Source organism: Papilio xuthus, unplaced genomic scaffold (genome assembly GCF_000836235.2).
Source record: "Papilio xuthus unplaced genomic scaffold, Pxut_1.1 DF826923.1, whole genome shotgun sequence".
NCBI lineage: Eukaryota > Metazoa > Arthropoda > Insecta > Lepidoptera > Papilionidae > Papilio > Papilio xuthus.
In genome coordinates, this window is record NW_013531726.1 from 3,413,039 (window position 1) to 3,433,870 (window position 20,832).

Here is a 20,832-nt window from a genome sequence, read left to right on the forward strand (position 1 = left end):
TAGACTTCAATATGCGGGGTATATTAGTATTTTGGTATGTATAACAAATGTAAAGAAACGAATAGATAATTGGCTTTATAAATGCTTGCGGAGCGAAGCTTTCTTAGGCGCTACAATGTATAAGTTAACTTGAATAGGATAGTGAGAAATATTGCGCTTACAAAATAACTGTAGATATTGAAAAACATATTTAAGTTGTAAATTAAAAAGACTCTAGACCCCTTGCTTTGTACGTAAAGCGTCGTATTTACAGAAAATGATTGTTTACTTCAGGCGGGCACGAAGGCAACTAACAGTACGAGCACGCCTCTAACTCCCGGCGCCAATAAATTGCACGGCTCTAACGACGATGTCTTCGACGATATACAGGTAAGACTTGCCTCTAGCATTACAACGATCAAACTTTATGGCAGCTCGTGGTTAGCTGCGGCTTTGTTTGCACAAGTGGGCGTCAATTGGTCCCACTGGGGGCGGAGCTAAGTATGCCCCTCCCTTATAAAATATCCAGCTAATTTACTAGCCGCCATAAAGTTTGTATAGCACTATACATGGTGATGGTTTACGGTTTAACACGTTCACATCCATGCTTTATCATCGCTTACGCCACTGTGTACGTATCGCCAGCTGTAGACTAATTTTATATTCATTCGGGCGACGTCCGGTGTCCGAAGATGACGTCACCTTTGCGTCTTGAAATATAGAGCTCATATTTCTTGATGTTATGGTCGCGACATCTATCGGTATTGGGCGGAGTCACCGAATGATGCTTTCATATTTGACCTAGATATGCGGTTTTTTATAAATAAACGCTTTTAGAAAGGTTAGTATTGTATTGAAATTTTGGGAATGTCTGATATCGAGTGTGTTAGTTTAATCCAGATATCAATGTATATTTTATTGTTACAATCGAAAATTATATTGGGGAATATTTTTATTTTATTCGTTTCGACGGTTTTATAATAGAATTAGACGTTATTTAAAGTTTAATGTAACCATTTACATATTATAATTTATCATGTACTATGTTATGAAAGGCCTGTTTTATGTACTTTTTATATATAACTGCTACCATAAGCAAACATATCATTTTGTAAAATAACCCTTATATCATTGACCTTGGAACCTCACTCGTTGCACTTCGTGCATATGTGCAAGCGCAATCTATATGTGAAATAACTTCGCCAGCATAAAGAAGTACTAAACTACCAAAAAGACTTGCTTAAAAGCATATCATGTAACTATGCACTTTCCCAAATTCCTATTACCCCGTATCCTACTCAAATAAATCTTTATGATTCTGTCCAATATGACAAAAGCCTTAAACCTTCCCAATCTATTCAAAAAGAACCTTTAAGATGCTATCCATAAAATCTAGTCTAGTAATTGAAATTAACTAAGAGATGTCTAGGCCAAGTAGATGTATTTTCATAAGTCTGCAAATAGTTACAGAAGGGAGGTTTAACTACTAAATGTACTTTAAAAAATTCAAATTCGAAAACAATTTTTAGTATAAAATTTGTAGGTTTGTCTTACATAGTCTATATAATAACTACTAAGGGCGAATGATAATGATTCTCTATCTGGATATGAAATAATTATCTTAAAATTTAATTCTAGCTGTGCAAAAATCTCTCCGGACAACCGATGTAGTCGAATTTGAAACTAGATTGCTATATCTTTTATTCTAGATCCATTCGGTAAAAAACTCTAGATATTATTGAAATATATCTATAATATTAGCTTTGTACATATATAAATTTAACTATGTATTTATTTATTTAAAAATATTGAAACGGCACAAATAGTTTAGCAGTAGACCATTGTGATTTTGATTATGCATGTTCTTTTAAATTTGTATGAATGTAGAAGTCTGGTTTATATGGTACAGGTTGATTGAAATTATGCTTTTTTAATAAAGATTTTCATAAATTGATTGATGAAATAAGAATATGATAATAAAATAAGGTTTAAAGTAATTTGTTTTGATTTATATGTAACGAAAGGAAAATACACTCTTATATAAACTAAATTATAAGTAAAGTATATTAAATCATTAGCTTAGGCTTCTAGTGATTGCATACTTGATATCTGGATTTATAAAATTTTAAAGTACAGTAAAAAATGGTATGGTAGTTCCAAAAATAAACAACAAAAAGGAAAATTATCTTAAGAATACAAGTTAGATATTGGAGTGAGATTAGTATGTAGTTGTTGATACGTGTTATGCGTGGCTGATGCGATGTGAACGTGTTGACCGCGCAGCCGACGCGGGCGATCACGAACGAGGACTTCCAAGCGATGATCCCGGCGCACTTCCTGGGCGCGCCGCGACCCGACGACCAGGCGGGCGGAGGCGGGGGGCGGGGCGTCACCGTCACAGTGCACCGCCCCGCCCCGCCCACACTGCCCGCCCCGCCCACCGCGCCCGGCCGCGTCACCGAGACCATCACCAAGTCCACCTTCACCGAGACCACGGTGACGCGCGTCACTGACAACCACCTCGTCGCGCCGCTCATCATAGAAGTAAGAATATGATTGTGTTGCGCTCTCCCACATGATTCTGCTCACTAGGGTATTTAAACTAATACAAACATTTACAACTGTCAAATTCAATTCATTAACGTCATTTATTTAATTGCTGCTTTCTAGAAAGATGGTGTGTAGTTGTTGATACCAGATTTCAAAACAAATACGATTTTAAAGCTCTTTTGTATATCTTACCTTATTAAAGAAAACTTAAAGTCTATTTGTATAATATGTTAAATAGTTCGTCATATTTTAAATATCTAAAAGTGAAAACGTAAAAATTAGTTTAAGTACCCTATTGCCAATGACATCATCGTACCCATATTTACATTTAGCTGCAAGCATTGTAAGTATACTCACTGATATGCCAAATTTATATAAAGAAAGTTATTACAAATATATATTTTATATTTATTGTATTATATACCAACAATTCTCCTGACGCCAGTTAAAATTAATTCTAGTTTAATATATGCTTTTTCAAATAGGAATGAGTTCCACTAAGCCTTAATCCTTTTACTTGTTTTAAATGAAAACTTTGTCAAAATTATTAACTTGCTTGATTATTTTATTGTTGAAAGAGAATGACTACAGGAAGTAAATGTCATGTAAATTATTAATCTATATTTTTGGCATATGTCACAATGACAAAAAGGATACTTGAGAAGAAAGTAATATACCTATTAATAACTGAACAAAATTAATCTATTCCCAATGTTATCTTGTTTCAGAGATTTCGGTTTTAATGTTATATTTTTTAATGTTTTATTCTATCTTTATCTCTATTATATCGCTTTTTTAGCAAACGCAACATCTCGGAAAGCGAGCTACTTTCCGGTGGTGTTCGTTTATTATCTTATATTTATGTATATATTCTTAAATATATTTATATCTTAATCAATATTTAAAAAGCCAATTTGTAATGTCCGCACAAAAAACAACAAAATTGAATCTAAAGTAATGTAGCTACTGAACAGTCTTAGTCTTGAGATTAGTCTGGAAGTGCAAATTAATTTAAAACCTCACAAGCATTTCTGCTGATAGTTATTTGTCGTCTGTATATTTGTGTATACCGAATCCAGACGCTAAATATATATCTAACAAAACCTTAACTGACCTATTACATATTGGCTTTTAAAATATTTCTATTAACAGTTTAAAACCACGAACATAAATAGTTTAACAAACTTTTGAATCGCTGTATATGAATGCATTTGTAATGATTATACATTGGGAGATTTCTATTGTTTCAGGACGTGACGTTGCTGAAGGAAGGCGGTTCCCTTGGGTTCAGTATCATTGGTGGTACGGACCACTCCTGCGTACCCTTCGGTGGAAAGGAGCCGGGAATATTCATTTCACACGTAAGACATTACGAGAAATTCTACATCTTTATCTTTTTATATACTATCCTTTCACACGTTTCCGTCCGAGTGGAATTTAAAAAAATATTTAGTAGCCCATGCTTTCTTCCAGACTATGCTCTACATCTATGCCTTATATCAGTGAGATCCATCCTTACTTTCGCATTTTTAATATACGTAATTTTTTTAGAAGTTTATGAGCTATTTATAACTATGCTAAGATGCCAGAGCGTCCTTACGCTTGGAGCCACTTTACACTACCGACGAAGAATGATACTTTTCAATCTATTTGTTCAGTTTTAATGATATAATCACAAAGTAATAACTGGTATGTTGTAACATTTGTAGGTGGTACCCGGGGGCGTGGCGGCGAGGTCGGGCAAGTTGCGTATGGGTGACCGTCTTCTGAAGGTGAATGGTAAAGAACTGACGGGAGCCACGCACCGCGAGGCAGTACAACTGCTGCTGCAGCCCGGCCCCACGCTGGCGCTCACAGTGCGACACGACCCCCTGCCGCCCGGCTTCCAGGTACATACAAACAAACTTACATACATACACAAATCATACAACCTTCTAACAACCCAAATATAGTTCAGCTTTATTTCTATCTAACCGTTTCTGCTAGACACAACACTCTTCGCTAGGTTACAGCTCTAAATGACAATAATTATTTACCACATTTCTAATTAAAGGAATTTGACCTTTTCGTTGGTAGTAAGTTTTCAAACAAATTAATTATAAAATTCAATTTTATTTGAGTATGTAACAAAATAATTATGTTAAAGCTTCAAAAAAAGTAATTTTTGTTTGGTAGACTTTGATGCGATGATTGAAAGCAGCATGTTGTGTAAAGTAACATTTTGCTAACCATAATATATTAATATGATATATCTGTTATGTTTATTTTATATATTTATGACAATATTTTTGCACATGCTACAAAAAATACTGTGCATTTTATATGAAAAAATCTAATGACAGTACAACAATTTCATTTAGTCTCTTAATCAGCGACTAATACAATATTTATTTTTCGATTTGGCATTCCTGTGTTATACAGTAAGTGTACTGATTGCAAAAATAAACTCCACATCTCATATAATAAATAAAAAGAATATTAAATTGAATCAAAATATAATATCAGAATTTTAGGCGTTTGCATGAAAGTCGATGAGGTACACACAATAACAAACCATAATTGATTGCAATAAGAATGTAAATTGAGTATGTCGCTTAAGTAGCGTTTGGCGAAGAGAAATGTGCATTCGCTTCGACTGAAGGCATTTGGATGAATAGAAATCTGTCTGCCGCTTGTACTCTTTGTCAGAGGTAATTCGCTTTGTGATATGAAGGAATATTAATATGCACGTGGAATATGTTATAATGAAGTATTGTATGTAATAATACGTATGGTTGTTTTGTTTCACACGTGCGCACGATGGCCTCTGCGATACAATATCAGGGTCTCATTCAAGTTGAGATTGTTCACGCAACTGTAAGTGAAAGTCACCCGGCGATATCGAACCTCTGTGTGTTTACAAACTCTATGTCAGTTTACCCCATTCCGATCAGTGTGCGCTAACGTGCAGTGCAGAATATTCTGTTCTGGCTTTTATAGCAATAAAGGTTTTTTTAACCTTTCACATCGCCTTTGACACTAGTTTCGTAAGCTTCTTAAGGGTCTATAGCACGTCTCAATACTTTATAACATCGACAATAATTATAAAGCAGTTAATTTTGCCGTTTAAAATAAAACTGTTAGTATGAGTTGAATAAAATATACGCCATTGTGAAGAACTATATGGTGTATCTGAAAAAAGATTCGCAGAGCCGAGTTTCTCTAGGTGCATAATTGTATTCTATAAAACGATATTTTCAAAAGTTGAAATGATTTCGAAGTGGAATTAAACTTTATTTTCTTACTGACCCTATGAAGAATTTTTTATACATTCTGACGAACATCTATATAAAGTAAGAATGAGAGCTGAGGTTGTATAGACCCTTAAATTTTCAAATTAGCTAGCTATTCGTGAGCTAGCAATGTTCAGAATTATAACTTAATAGTTTGGCGAATGCATGACTAATGCTTTGCATGATGGTGTTTGTGAAATTAGTCCTGACGCTTATGTGAATTTTATATCGTATACGTGTTTCAAGTATTCATATTTTATATATGTCGTTTTAAATAATATTAGTATCTTACTATGTGTATTATTGTAGGAGCTAACGATAATAAAGCAAGAGGGCGAGAAGCTGGGGATGCACATCAAGGGCGGTCTGAACGGTCAGCGCGGCAACCCTAATGATCCCAACGACGAGGGCGTCTTTATATCGAAGATCAACAGCGGCGGCGCGGCCAGGAGGGATGGAAGATTAAAGGTAACAAGATATTTTCATAAAACATGACCTTAAAGTTTACAGTGAATTGCTCTTCTACACCTTTGCTGCCGTCATACAACATACTACTTAAGATCCAATATCGTGCACCTGATTTCCATTGCGAGGGTCAAATGACGTTTAGAAATGTGTATAAAAGTGGAGGTTACATAAGAATTGTGTTGTGGCAGGTGGGAATGCGATTACTGGAAGTGAACGGCGCGTCCCTGCTGGGCGCTACGCACGGTGAGGCGGTGAACTCGTTGCGCGCGGCCACGCAGGCGCCGCTGCACCTCGTCATCTGCCACGGGTACACAAGGCCTGAAAAGTATACCGTGAGTGTACATCTCCCATTTCCAGCTTATGTAATCTGCTACATCTCACTGTAACTACACCGTCGTAACACATTGAAACATATTGTTATCTCTGTTTGTTTCAATGGTAAAGTAAAGGATGACGATATGTACCACAAATACCACTGGAATCGATACCCACAATATAGTTATATCACGCACATAAAATCCATTCAAAATCTAATATTTTAAATGCTAAAGTTTAGATGGATGAATGGATGTTACCTAAAATGTAATCATACTAGTATTATAAATACGAATGTTTAAATGGATCGATGGATGTTTGTTTGAAGGTATCTCCGGAACAGCTTAACGGACCTTGATGAAATTTGACATAGATGTATAACAGACAGCTAGTAAATAATATCTTCTATAACCTTTGCAAATTATATCGTATGGAAAATAAGAAAAAAACGCATACAAAGTCAAGGGCAACAGCTAGTTACTTTCACTTGTTAGCTTTCATTCCATTCATATGCAAAATGGTATACAACACAATGTTGTAGAGTGTAAGGCTAGGTTTAGAAAGCACTGCAGTAGTAATAGGCACGCTATGCACAGACCGGTAGCGAGAGCGGGACAGCGGACACCGGCGGCTCTCTGTCGCACTCCACGTCGAGCCTGGACCGGGAGGACGGCTTGCACCAACAACAACAGGTTTCTTACTCTTCATAGTCATAGTGGTCACTACAATTTGCTAAACAGTACAGTAACTATCAGCTATTCTTCTATAAATTATTTTAATAATAATTTTATTTAACAAAGTACCAACAATATTTTCAGATTAATTCATATTAGTCAGAAACTTCAAATAATCGTGTTAATGTTTCAGGAGCAACACTTCCAACAGGATCTGGTTGAGTTTGAACAAGAGAAACAAGTCGCCTTAGCGAGAGAGAAAACCACACCCGAAAAGGTATGTCTAGTAGGCATTATTTCTTTTAAATAAAATGCTTCTAAGCCGCGTCCTTGCTAATATAAATAACTACAGCTGACTTGGTGAGCGTAATGTCTTTTGAAATGCCCTGTCTGAGTATATAAATTATTTACCGTGGCTAGTTGGAGTGTGTAAATTATTTTGAAGTACTCACTCGGAGTGTGTAATGATAAACGGTGCAATGTATCACAGGTGATGGACATAGTGCACGCGGTGGAGAGCATCGGTCTGGAGCCGGCGCCGCCCACATCGCCGGAACCCCACCACAAGACCACCACTGTTGTCATGTCCAAGCACACCCTGCAGCCTCAGGTAACACGCACTTATACACACAATTAGCTCTACTGTCTCTAATGCAGCTGTATTCACGGTATTATAAAGAATTGAGCTTTAAACACAGAAGTGTAAGCACGATATTAGCTTGCCCGCTATTTGACAAGCAATTCTAACTTATATTGTAAGCTATGCCTTATTTTAACAAGTTTTAAAACACTTCTGTAAATAAATACTATTACACGCGATGAAACGCTAAGATACAAGCATAAGCGGATGATAAATAAGTAGAAACGGATTGTTCATACAAAAAAGAAAAAAAACAAGCTCTTCTATGTGAAGTTCTTTATTCGTTTTGTGTAAACACACCCTAACTTAAAGCTTTACCGTGAATACAGCTATTACATTTAATATTTAATTATAATATACAGTCACATGCAAAAATGTTTGTTGCATGTTAAGTCAGCATGGTTTGATTTTCAATAGCTTTTGTCGATTTTTAATTAGCATTTATTAAATTGAAATTAATAAAAGAATAATCATGTGACTGTATACATATATGAAATAAAATGAATATTATAATTTAACAATTTTAATTACAGATAAAATATTTTATAAATATGATGAAATAATAAATTTAATCTATGTTCTTTGTAGCATGTCTATAGCTTGTATAATATTGATAGATATTGGAAATACTTTTGCACGGTCTTATATCTGAGACTGTCTTATATCCGAGCATGCACCTTGTAGTATACTGCTTGCATGAAAATATTCTGATTATTGTATATTATGAGTAATATTTACGCTATTATGTTGATATCTTCCAAAATAAATGTTAATTAGTATTATATATTTTGTAGACAGCGCATATGAATGGGAAGGGTTATTTTATTTAGCTTGAAGATCTATTAACTGAATTTATCTTTGATTTTATATTATCTGTGTTTTATACCCGATTGAAAGAAATGGTTTGCATGTGTCCTCAATTTATTTTCTCCATTTATGGTATATAGGGTGTTTCAAGTTAACACGCGATGGATATTCGATGTAACCTTTGATTGAAACTGTCATAGATACAGGGTGGTAGAAAAGATCGATGGTAGCATAGATTGTTGTTTTGTGTTAGACAAACAGTGTTACTGACCATCCGTATTACGTCCATTGCAGAATGCAAAACCCGAGGAAACGGAGGGAAACACATAGTACAACAATTAAACACATCTGTCCAAATAAATTGTGTAAATATTGTGCGGTGATTGCGGAATAAATATTTGACATATTGAATCTTTTTAAACATTTTTACTGTCATGTTCAAACTATAAACTAAAGTTCCTTTCTGTCATGACACTGGTTCCATTTTATACAATTGACTGACTCAAACTCTTTGTAACGTTAAAAAAATATAGATAAAAGTTTTTTTTTTATCTTTTTATATTAAATATGTCAAATATTTTACACTTGTGTAAACGACTGTATTTTCCATAGTATTATGTATATAATAGTCAAATATATTTAGTGGAACTTTGACGGTGGTGGATTTTATGATGTCTTTTATGTAAAAATCATTAAGAAAAAATTCGGCTTGATTGGAAAAATATAATTGACTCGTTATAAAGTATTCCATATTCCAATTTTATTGTATGCTTGTTTGTGGATTTGAAGTGTTGCTAAGAAATATATATACATATATCTGTGTGTTGATTTGTTCGCAGTTTTGAATATAGTTTTTTGTTTTTATCCCCATTACTAAGCCTATATCCCTACGAAGTGATTTATTTGCAAAGACACCGGTTTCAAAATGTTAATGTAACATAAAAAAAAATCATAATTAATAAAAATATTTCTAAATGTTGTCTTATATGCTTTTCTTCCATTTAGTATAATATATATTGAACTTTTTTTTTGTTTTTTTATACTTATTTCAAAGCAGTATTGAATGTAAAAATGTACTAAGATCCGGTGTCTCTGGTTTGTTTGTGTTGTTACATAATACATAAGACCAAATCTACTAAATATTTACTATTCATGTCTACTATATACCTCGTACTGATTACACCTATCTATAGAAAATATATATAACTGTTTTATACCTACCTATTTATAATGGTAATATTTGTAGTTATTTGATAATCCGTATTATAATAAAATTTATAGTATAATTTAAATTTTATAATAAAATTAATAACTAATTGTCCGTTTTGTAACATTAAAATCTTATTTTAATGCTTATCTGTTAATTATATCATTTTAATGATTTTTCGTAGCTTGAAATATAAAATGTTTTAGTCTATGAAATGTCGTTTGTTGCCATGTTACTTAAAATTATATTTTATAAAAAAATAATGTCGTTGAATTGTTATGAAATGTCACATTTTAATGACGACATATCATTCGAATAATTAAATCAGTTATGTTAATCGTACATTTGATATAATATGTTCTTCTCCATTATTGTATGTGCTTGTTGTAATTACACGTAATAATATTTTACGTACATTATGCGTATAATCTTTTGGCCAAATGTAACTGCCAATTATTTGATAACAACTTTGTGTAAATTTATTTAGTGTCAACTAAAACTTTTGATACACAAAAATTATTGGTATGAAGTTATATTTTAAGTGTTATATTTAAATACATAATGTTCAAAAGTACGCTGTTTTTTACTCATTCTTAACATGAGAATTTTTTTACCTTTCAATTTAGCAAGTTTTAATGACATTTATTTTGGAAGATTTATTTTCTTCGATTTATTGATTCGCTCGACTATTTTTTTATCAGCGTTTAATTTTTTGAGACGTTTTCGTGCAAGTCACTCAAGCCATATTGTAGAACGATACATAATATTATGGTAATTCTGAAGTATTTATTGCAATGCAATTGACATATTTTTATTTAGTATTTCGTCAAATAAATGACTGAAATGTAGAAGGTGAAGTGTTTTCTATTGGTTTGGTTAGACGTCTAGTGAAGACGCGGCGAGCCCATCGCCGCTCGCTGTGTTCACTCAGCAGAAGGTGAAGAGCCCGCACACGTCGGCCGCCACGCCCACCTCCCCGTCACCGCGAGACGACGGCACCGCCGTGGACCTGCCCGCCGCCCCCCACCGCCCCACACACGCGCCGCCGCCGCCCCCTGACAAGCGGAAACCCCAAGTGCCGCGAAAACCGAATACGAAGCGAGTTAGTTTCACCAGCGATCACTACGAACCACACGACCGACATCCATCGACGAACGAAACTGATCTCGATCGCAGCCCACCGCATGTGGGAATGCATGACTCCGCCCCGGACACCGGCCCCGCCACTAACGATGCATGCTCGGGGACGCGTAGCTCTTTACTAATACACCGCCCGCCGAAAACGGAGATGGCGTTTACGCAACCGGTCCCGCGGCCGGCCCCCGTGCTTCCCGAGGACTTTATCATCCCTCCGCCGCCTCTGTTCAGCGCCAACGTAAGTCAAAGTCAGTTAATAGAGGACGAGTGCGAGCTCGATGTGCCGCTCATCTCCCTCATCCCCGAACGTATCGTCCTGCCCGCGCCCGCCCTCGCGGAAACAACCATGCAGTCCTCCAACTCGACCAACTCTCCGGAGACCGAGCTCCCTCCCCCCGTCAACTATGAGGCCCACCCCGCGATGGTGACGCCCGCGCCCGACCCGCCTCGGTCGGTCATCATTTCCCAAGTACCTTCTCCACAAGTCTTCCGCAACTCTAATCTTCACTCGGAGGAGACTTCCCAATACTATAATGAAATGTCCATCAGTCCGGACGGAGAGCCCGATCCCCCGGAGTTGTTGCAAGTCCAAATCAAAACGTTGCCAACGGTGTCACATATCCCCAACTCCCCATGTAGCTTGCATCCTAATCTGTCCTACTACGAAGACAGTCAGAATCAGAATGTAACACACGCCTCCCTCCGAGATCTTAGAGTAAAAAATATGCCCACGAATTTGGTGCACTCGACGACCTACCCGCCAAATAATCCGTACCCGTCTCTGACGACGGTCGCCGGCACGTACAATCCGTACACGCAGCCCGTGCCCGTCCGCCTCGACCGGACCGACAGTAGGATGTATAGTCCCAAAGTAAGTCCCCCGTCCGTCTCCGTCGTCTTCCCTCTAGATAGAGATATAAACGCGAACGTAACACGAGCCGTCCCCATGCGCACGGGCGATACGTCGAGAGATGTCTCGGCAGAGCGAAGAGTTCACTTCGGCGAAGTGACGACCGCGCCCGAGACCCATAGATTGTCGAACGGTTCGGATCCGGGCCGGGAGGGGAGCACCTCGCCCGCCGCCATCCCGAAGCCCGCATGGAGCAGCAAAATCAAATCCTTCGCCATCGGCGAGGTAAACATCAATGTACGGCATCTTACCCATACATACACACACTCGCTTCTTTTGATTGTGTTCGTCGACAAACAGATCCGAGATCTTGACTAAAACATCTGTCGGTTCATCCCTCATGTCCCATTTTGTTACATGGTCAATTTGTCGTTTTTAACTTGCGAATTATTATATTTTGCATGTTTTATTTAATTTACTTATATTTGCATTTTTATTATTTTTGCATAACGAATCTATACTGACTGCATGGGTGTTTAACAATCAGGAGGAGGGTTTTCTTTATCGCTTGTAAATATTCTGCGCTTCTTATATCATTTTATGTCAGTGTCATTAACACTATGCTAATGTCAAAATAAAACTAATCTTAACTCGAATGCTTAAAATATTTTCAGGCTTCCCCACCTCATTCTGGAAATTTTGTGAAAGCTTCGGTCAGTGATAAGAAGAAGTTCTTCGAAAATGCTATGGAAGAAAGTCATAAGTCATCACCTAGACCAGGTAACCGTCATGATATCTTGTAAAACATTTCTAATCACATGTTACGTGGGAAAAAAAGAAAAAAACAACTTTTATAAACTGTCATAATTCATTTTTCAAAACAGCAATGTATATTCCAGAGAAAGTTTTCACATTCCTGTCAGCGGATGAGGTGGAGAAATTGAAGCAAGAAGAGGAGAGGAAGATGGCGTCGTTATCGCGCGCAGAGCTCGGCTCGTGGTCACCCGGGGAGGACCGCCGCAGCGGAGACAGCGAGCACTCAGACGACGAGCCCTACGAGAACGGACACAAGTAAAATGCCTCATAAAAACTAATAATCTCACTTAGCAAACTTAGAATCGGTATAGCGGCTAATTCTACACAAGACGAGATAAGACAGCCGAGTTCCGAAGAGATCTATGACACTCTTTCAACATAGAAAAGGAAACACTGAGTTGTAATATATCTCACTAATGCGCCCGCAGCTAAAGATATAATTTGCACATTGCAGTGCACCAAGAGGGGGTGGAGTGAGCCCGTCAGCAAAGGCGCAGCGGCGGCGCGCGCGGGAGAGTGGGGCGGGGGGCGAGGAGGACGCAGCCACGCGCGCCGCTCGCCGCGCCGCCTGGCGGGCAGCACGACTACGCTCACTTGAACAGGTACCTACATATATCTATTATTTTAAAAAAAATCTTAGTAGCACATGTTATATTGTCTAGAAGAACAAGTGGGCAGTAGCCTACGTTATTCCAGACATTCCACATCTATACTAAATTTCATCGAGATCCGCTGTTCTAGAAATATCTACTAACAAACATCCAAACATTAGGATTTATAATATTAGTAAGATCTATATTTACGCCAATAAATTGACTGCTGCATTTATTATTTAATCTTATTAATTAGAAATCATAATTCACATCTACAGGGAGTTCAACGGCTGATTTTTTTATAAATTTTTTAAAGTGATTTGAATTTTTGTTAATCATCAGGAGGCAATAGAATCGCAAAAGGTTATAAAGAGTATGGTTGGTCCGGCGACAGAAATAATAGGCGAGGTGCCTTCCAGAGATAAATCACCTTCAGAGGTATGTTACTTCAGATTTGATAGCAACCGAATGTCATGAAATTAATACTAATAAAATAAATGTCTTTGATGAAAAAAACGATACAATAAAATTAGATTTGAGGAATTATATAAGATTATCAATATAAGTTAATATTGTGTCGTTTTTTTATCACAATATAATTGAATGTATGACCGCATAATCCTTGTTTGTGTAACAGTTAACATCGATTGGTTATTAACACATTGTCATAAACATATAGTTCGTTTCCCATACTCGAGTTTGCTAAACCAAATACCTATTTAATTCATAGTCACATTATCCGACTCACCAAAACATAAATTGCTAATAAAGTTCTTAGTTAAATCCATAATTAGTACATGTTCAGATCATAACATATTGTCCTCGTGTTGGGTAACGCTTTGCACCAATGTCGTGTCGTCTCTCGCACTGGGTTTTGTGATTGTCAAAGATTGGCTTTACAAATTGTAGAAATGGCCCCTGCCGCGTATCGCGTTACGTACAAAGCCGGGGCCGATACTTGCCGTCAAGGAGAAGGAAAAGTTGTTAGACGAAAGAATAACGCTGCGCACGGAGGAATACGTTTGCCCCACCACGGGCGACACTAAAGTTCGCACCGTCGAATACATTGAGAAAGTCATTGAGAAAGAGGTAGCGTAGAGAATCTACATTACGCATTACACGCCGCTGTACACAAATGCCCTGTACCTGTGTGGTTTTTATTGTTTATTCTACGGACAACGCTTTAGCTTTTTATGACGCAAGACAATGACTAGTTAGGCCCGTCGCACACAAAGCAACGTAAATCTTGGAAATTCGATGATTTTAGTCGCTAATTGATTTACGCAATACAATGTCATAAAGATTAACACACACCACGTGTTACCGAGATTTCTTTCTGTTATCACCAAAGACGTGAGAAAAGTCGTTATACAGTAGATATGTAGTCGCTATGCCTATACTGACCGAATAGACAACCTGCGTCAACGATTCTACGTTATACGTAGGAAGAGCGCGCAACGCGATTCTCGAAATGCAATCATACAATATTAATTTTGACGATTTACGTTGCCTTGTGTACAAAGGACCTTAAAGACTGACTGATTTCTTTATTCACTGTTTTATGTTGTAGAATTCATTGAAAATCATTGACAATCATTGGACAGTATCGTGAAGGCTTTCTTTATTGTACCATATCATTTTATGTACATTTTCAGTTAGGAAAAGTAAAAGGAAAAAGGTTTACACCTTGGATACAAAAGCACACAAGATTGTATTATATGTTCAAATGAGAACGAAGATTTTTTTATTAGACATGACAGTACTGACATAGTAATTATAAATAATGAGTTAATTTACCTGCGCCTACGCACATAACGTATAATCACATGGCTCCCGCGACAGACACATACAGATTACCGCTGTGTAGTTAGTAGACAAAATTACTCACGCCCGTAACTTGATGGGTAGGCAGAGATTACTGTGATACCAAATAAAGATGTTGCCACCAACAATCGACTAGAATGTATAAGAATCGAATAAATTAAAGATCGCTCTAAAAATTGGTAATCTCTGACTATCCTATTTGTTAGTAAATGTAGTCATTTCAAACTAATTCTTTGATGTGGTGGTTGATGAATGTGCAACTAATATTCGTTTAATGTTATTTCAAACGTTTTATAAGTTAAGTTCAATGTCGTGTGTAAATTGTCTTGTTTTTAGGAACTTTACGAATATTTTAATAACCTTACCTAAGTTAGAGTTATTTAAAACCTTGTTGATATTTTTAACCCGCAATTTGTTAATAGACACTTTTATTGTAATTTTATATATTGTACCTGATTATCTTTATAATATAATTCTTCTGTGAGTGTGTATGTCACTGAACTTCTCTCAAACAACTGGACCGATTTTGATGAAATTTTTTGTGTGTGTTCAAGGGGATCTGGGAATGGTTTAGATTCACAATTTTCATCAAATATTAACTTCATATTAATTTATTCAAATTAAAGACCTGTAGACGGGACAACGTCTGTCGGGTCTGCTAGTATAAATAAATAAATCAAAAATAGCCTTTAGTTTGTCATAATATTTTCTTGAAATAATGATTTTCTGACTTAAGTGAGGTAAATTAAATATATTCGTACTGTGAGGGTTGTTATTTTGTATTTTTATTTATTTATTTATGTATGTGAGTGTTGCATGATACTTTGGCATGGCATGCTAACATATTTGTGTATCATTTGTCAGACAATACCTGGATTCTAGACACGGCAACTTCACCGAAACAAATGGTTTGTTGCATTTATACTTATATCGCTTTCACTTCGATGTGTCTTTTTTTTATATTCAAAAATTATTTTGCACGTAACACTTGTGTTTGTATATAGATTTGAAATAAAATTGTAAATTTAATTATGAAATATACTTACTTTTAAACGTGTTACAATAAAACAATTTTATTCAAAATTTTAATTTGTACAAATATATTTTTTTACTAATCACAGAAATTAACACGCTTCTATCAAATGATCTTTTCAATATAATTTTAAAGTAATCAATAAATAAACATAGGTGGAGACGACGCAAGAGAAAATTATATCATTAGAGTTGACAACGAGCCCCAGCAGTGAGTGCGCGCCCACAGATATGGAGGGGAACAACCTAGGCGAGGGGGAGGTGGGGGAGGACTCCCTGCAGCCAGACATCGTACAAGTCGTCAACCCTCTGCTGGACGGCGGCCTGGGCAGGGTCACCGCCATCCCTGTAGGTCCCGCGCATCGCCTCACAGCCTACACCGACAAACAATGAACGAAATTGGACAACCCGATTAGTGGAAATCACCCTTAAGTGTCTTTTGTCCGAATTATACTGGACTTTAATATTCTCCGTACTTTTCCTGGCGATTATGAGGTAATCCGAGCTTGTCGCGTTTTTCTAGCCTATCCTATTTCAATAGAAACTTTCCGTCCGATGTTGTTACAGATTATGTTTCTATCCAGTTGTTTGATCCGCGTAAAGTTTGTTGAGATTTATTAATCATTCTATAGAAAATGTTTACCTTTATCATAATCGCCATCCTGTTACCCATGACAACGTATCGGCTAAAAAATTCAAATGTTTGACTCGATTGTAGATTTCTTCAAACGAACGACAAATAAAACGAGCATGCATCATTATTTTGTATTATAACTGTGATAATATTGTTTAGAATTCCACCGAACTATTGTTTTAAAACTAGAAACGGCAACAATATTGAAGAAATCCACCAGCGAGTGAGCACCGACCGCGGATTGTATACAAAGAGGAACTGATCCTAAGAAATTCTAACTTGGCCGTCGAAATAATTATATCACCATAACATTCTTTTATTTCTACTAGGCAACGTTTTATATTTGAAACATATTTGCATGTTTTTTGTGTGATTATTGAAGGCATTTCTTTAGTTTGTACATTCATGTTCAAAAGTTTTACGGCAACATTTCTCCTTTGTATATAATCCGTAGCAAACATTGTTATTGGACATTTTGTTTCGATCACAATTTTTATTTTTTTATTGTAATTTTGCGACGGAGATTTTAGGTTTTAACGATATCTATTTTGATAAATGATATTGTTCTTCGAGTACTTTACGTATTTTTAATATTAAATTTAATTTTCATTCCGTGGAAGATTTTTTTTTAGAAAGTTTTGACTGAATGATTATCTGTACCTGCCGAGTGGAAATTGTGAGTTTGATTGCATGCAATAGATTGTATTCCATGGTACTTATAGGTTTAGTAAGTGTACATACCAGCATTATAGTGTACAGTCACGTACACAATCGACAATCGTCACACTTAAGGTACTCATCCATTGGCCCGTGTCCAACGCACCGTACGACCCGAAACGGATTTTGATTTTACATAGCATTGCGTCTATCATCCACGCCGTACGTGCGGTGCGTCCGGTGCGGCCCAATAGACGCGTATCTTTAATCTGTTCCGGTATTTTATCGATTTTAATTTTATTTCATCTTTATTATAAATATAGAATTTAGTATAATTATTTGAGCATTGACATTAATTTTCGTTCAGTATTTGTTTTATCGGTGTATTATTTTTTTATTTAATGTTTTAAATTTATTGAATGTATGTGGTGCCTGTTTACTACGACCTAAGTTTTACCAACTACATTTCCTTGCATAATTATCTTATCGATTTAATGTTTTATGAATATAGCTGAATTGTATTATGTCTAATTGATTTTTTTATCCTGGCAACAATTTTTCAATGGTATAAAATTTTGTTGATTTTTTTTTTGTAATTAAGTAGTTTGAATTATTATTTAAAAAGGAAACTTTCGTATTTAATAGATTGAATGAATGAAATCATTTTGTGTGTCCTTTGCATCTTTTTAAGGTTCTAAATATGTGAATTGTAAACTAATGAAAATATTGTATGTTTGCCCTAAATAAATGGTTTAATATATATTTTAATAAAATATTTATGTATTTTTATTAGAAAGAAAGAACTGATATTATTTTAATTTTCATGTATACCAATAGGTATGTAATCACTTTGACATGTTTAAAAGAGTTTGACTAAATAATTGTAAACATTTTAACATTAAAACTTTAATAAACTTGAATAACATAACGGTATTAGAAGACAAATAATGTCTGAAATAAATTGCACTGACATATCTTAAAAAAATATCCATACATCCATTGTCTTTATTTCTTTGGAGCAATAATTCCCTCCAATTGAGCCTGAAAAAAAAAGATATATATATAATTATTTGTTAAATACACTGAAAATACTACAAATTAGTGATTTTATATTCCTTGAAAAAAAAATATAATTTTAACAGACTTGACTATTAAAACGTTACCTACTACGATTTTACTAATATTACTATGTATAGTGAAAAGTATAGAAGTCTCGTAACCTTCAATTGCGCGTTTGTCTTCTTCAAAGCCAGTAATTCTTCTTGATGTCTCTTCTCCTCTGCAGCTCTCAGTTCTGCAGCGCGACGCTCCAGCTGCTCAGTCTTCTGTTTCAGCTCAGCGCACAGTTTCTCCAAACTCGATCGTTCCGATTCCAACTTTGCGACTTGGTCCAAAAGGTCGGATTTCCCTTGCTCCGACTGTAGTACCGAGTATAGTGTTTATGCACGAAATTATGAGATAAAAAGAAGTCTTCAAACTATAGTAAAACAGATTAATAGGACACTGTTACATTGACATGCCGGTTATGATAACCAAAATACAAGATACTAGCTGCGTTAAGAATAATACTACAATATTGATTACTAGCTCCCTCAAAAAACTGAATTAACGGTCAACAAACATCCATCTAGATGGGTGGAACATACGCATTTATATTAGTAAGATAGAAAATTATTGATTACTAGCAAGATTGGTCGTGACTTCGTCACCGCGGAAAGTAAAGAGAAATAACAGTCTAAAAACCTTCCAGTCAAACCTATATACTCGGATATTACTCTATTTTTCCGGTTTTAATTGATTTGCTTGTTATACCTGTAAGGCCTTCCTCATGCCGAATGCTATGGAGCTGCAGTAGAGGGTCTGGTAGGCCTCCATAGTGATGCGAGCCTCGTCGCGCACACGCAGCAACAGTAGACCTCTCTCGCCGCAGTTTATTGTTACCTGTTAAACATTAGCAATAGACTAAGCTTCCAATTTTATGGCAATTTCTTAATATTAAGAAATAACTGTCACATCCAATCCCTATATTTTGATATTATTTATTTTTTCTTCAAAATTATCTTTAAAGAAAATGTAATAGACAATGTCAAAACAAAAAGTAAATAATTCAAAAGAATGTATTTTACATTCAACAGGTAACAAATAATCAGTTAAAAGACTTAATTTCCATCATTCCTGTCGTTTCTTTAGGTATACTTGGAAAAAGTACTTCAACCCGAAGAGCTTATAACTAACTGGTACTATACATAACACTTGTAACGTGGTCGTTACCTGTCGTATAAGTTCGTCGAAGCATTGCGTGTAGAGTTGCCTGCGCACGGGACATATGCCGGTCTCTCGCGCCTGCCGCTGCTGCAGCCGCGTATCCAACAGCTCCTGCAGATTGATCACGTCCAGACGTGTCGCCGGCGTTGAAGATATCTGCACACGATACACCGCAATAGTATAAGAGAAGTAAAATTTTAATCAATAAACTAATATGTGCGTTTTCCCACTTATTTGAAGTCTACAGTACATATGGTCAAACTTGTTTGAATTGATACGTTTCGATCCGCCAAATCAAATGCCGGGTACTAAACTTATTTTATTTCTTTTATCTTCTCTTCCTAATTTCTATAATAGTTCTCGGGATTCTATCACGCTGTCTTTCTTCTATAATCTAAGTATTATAGTGAGTGTTGTACTTACTTTTTGGGTCCATATTTGACCATCTTCTTCCCATTCCTTAGGTGGTAAGATTGCGTTCAATATTTCTTCAGTCTCACGTTTAGCTTCGGTAGGGACACATGGCTCTATTGCGTCACCGCGAGGTGAAGGCTGTAGAAATTATAGAAACGTATAATAAAACATCTCGTAGACCAGCAAGCCACTTGTCAGTCAACAATAGTGGAAATGCTACATGCTGCTATACGAATTTTATGGAACGTGGTTTAAATCCAGACAACGCATCCTTGCAAGTGATCATCGACATGGAGCGCTGGCTACATTCGCTCAGATTGCAGTAAAGGGGAGTTTCCACTGTTATCACAACAGCATATAAAAATTATCTCCGTTCCAAAGACAAGGATGATATTTTATTAAGTTTTTACAGAACAATACAAAAAGCAAATAATAAACTTACGATTGATTCAGCTTTCTTAGAAACCAACACAGGATTGTCGTAACGCACTAACGTGTCTTCCGCCGATGTCGTGATCCTCTCTGCCATTGTTTAGTGGTGTACAAAATTACAATGACGATAATAATTTGATTTTTAAAATCAAAATAATACAAGTAATTCGCGACGTTTATAATACAGATTGGTTGGTTGCTATGGTGACAACTGTTGCCAACTGGGATATTGTTATCACAAAGTATAATTATAATTTTTTTATTTG

The 20,832-nt window shown here is 36.1% G+C and overlaps 2 protein-coding genes across 12 annotated transcripts in view; one reads left to right on the forward strand and one right to left on the reverse strand.

Moving 5' to 3' along the window:
• scrib (scribble planar cell polarity protein) overlaps window positions 1–17,428 on the forward strand; it is a 74,195-nt gene extending 56,767 nt beyond the window's left edge. For 3 of the 11 annotated variants that reach the window (XM_013318398.1, XM_013318400.1, XM_013318406.1), the window contains 16 exons: window positions 274–369; window positions 2,263–2,523; window positions 3,780–3,890; window positions 4,239–4,418; window positions 6,111–6,269; window positions 6,458–6,601; window positions 7,181–7,276; window positions 7,452–7,535; window positions 7,749–7,868; window positions 10,793–12,196; window positions 12,574–12,679; window positions 12,799–12,970; window positions 13,170–13,317; window positions 13,651–13,746; window positions 14,218–14,397; window positions 16,321–17,428. In XM_013318398.1, coding sequence (XP_013173852.1) covers window positions 274–369; window positions 2,263–2,523; window positions 3,780–3,890; window positions 4,239–4,418; window positions 6,111–6,269; window positions 6,458–6,601; window positions 7,181–7,276; window positions 7,452–7,535; window positions 7,749–7,868; window positions 10,793–12,196; window positions 12,574–12,679; window positions 12,799–12,970; window positions 13,170–13,317; window positions 13,651–13,746; window positions 14,218–14,397; window positions 16,321–16,557 — 3,594 coding nt within the window. In that variant the 3' untranslated portion in view covers window positions 16,558–17,428. Of the gene's footprint in view, window positions 1–273; window positions 370–2,262; window positions 2,524–3,779; window positions 3,891–4,238; window positions 4,419–6,110; window positions 6,270–6,457; window positions 6,602–7,180; window positions 7,277–7,451; window positions 7,536–7,748; window positions 7,869–10,792; window positions 12,197–12,573; window positions 12,680–12,798; window positions 12,971–13,169; window positions 13,318–13,650; window positions 13,747–14,217; window positions 14,398–15,996; window positions 16,041–16,320 lie in introns of all 11 variants that reach the window. The other 8 variants (XM_013318402.1, XM_013318404.1, XM_013318399.1 and 5 more) reach the window with 8 other exon arrangements.
• A 928-nt stretch (window positions 17,429–18,356) lies between these two features.
• Window positions 18,357–20,807, reverse strand: Dnali1 (Putative inner dynein arm light chain, axonemal Dnali1). Its single transcript, XM_013318378.1, has 6 exons — window positions 20,577–20,807; window positions 20,144–20,272; window positions 19,727–19,876; window positions 19,268–19,396; window positions 18,676–18,873; window positions 18,357–18,496 (listed from the first exon to the last, which is right to left on the reverse strand). The coding sequence occupies exons 1-6, from the start codon at window positions 20,661–20,663 to the stop codon at window positions 18,461–18,463; spliced, it is 729 nt and encodes a 242-aa protein (XP_013173832.1). The 5' UTR covers window positions 20,664–20,807; the 3' UTR covers window positions 18,357–18,460.
• Window positions 20,808–20,832: the final 25 nt, after the last annotated feature.

Excerpts from the sequence above, each read along its gene's own strand:
- Dnali1 (XM_013318378.1), bottom strand. The coding sequence starts at position 20,663 with ATGGCAGAGAGGATCACGACATCGGCGGAAGACACGTTAGTGCGTTAC. Across the intron at positions 20,273-20,576 it reads CTAAGAAAGCTGAATCAATC|CCTTCACCTCGCGGTGACGC; the intron begins GTAAGTTTATTA and ends TAATTTCTACAG. Across the intron at positions 18,497-18,675 it reads AGACAAACGCGCAATTGAAG|GCTCAATTGGAGGGAATTAT; the intron begins GTTACGAGACTT and ends TTTTTTTTTCAG.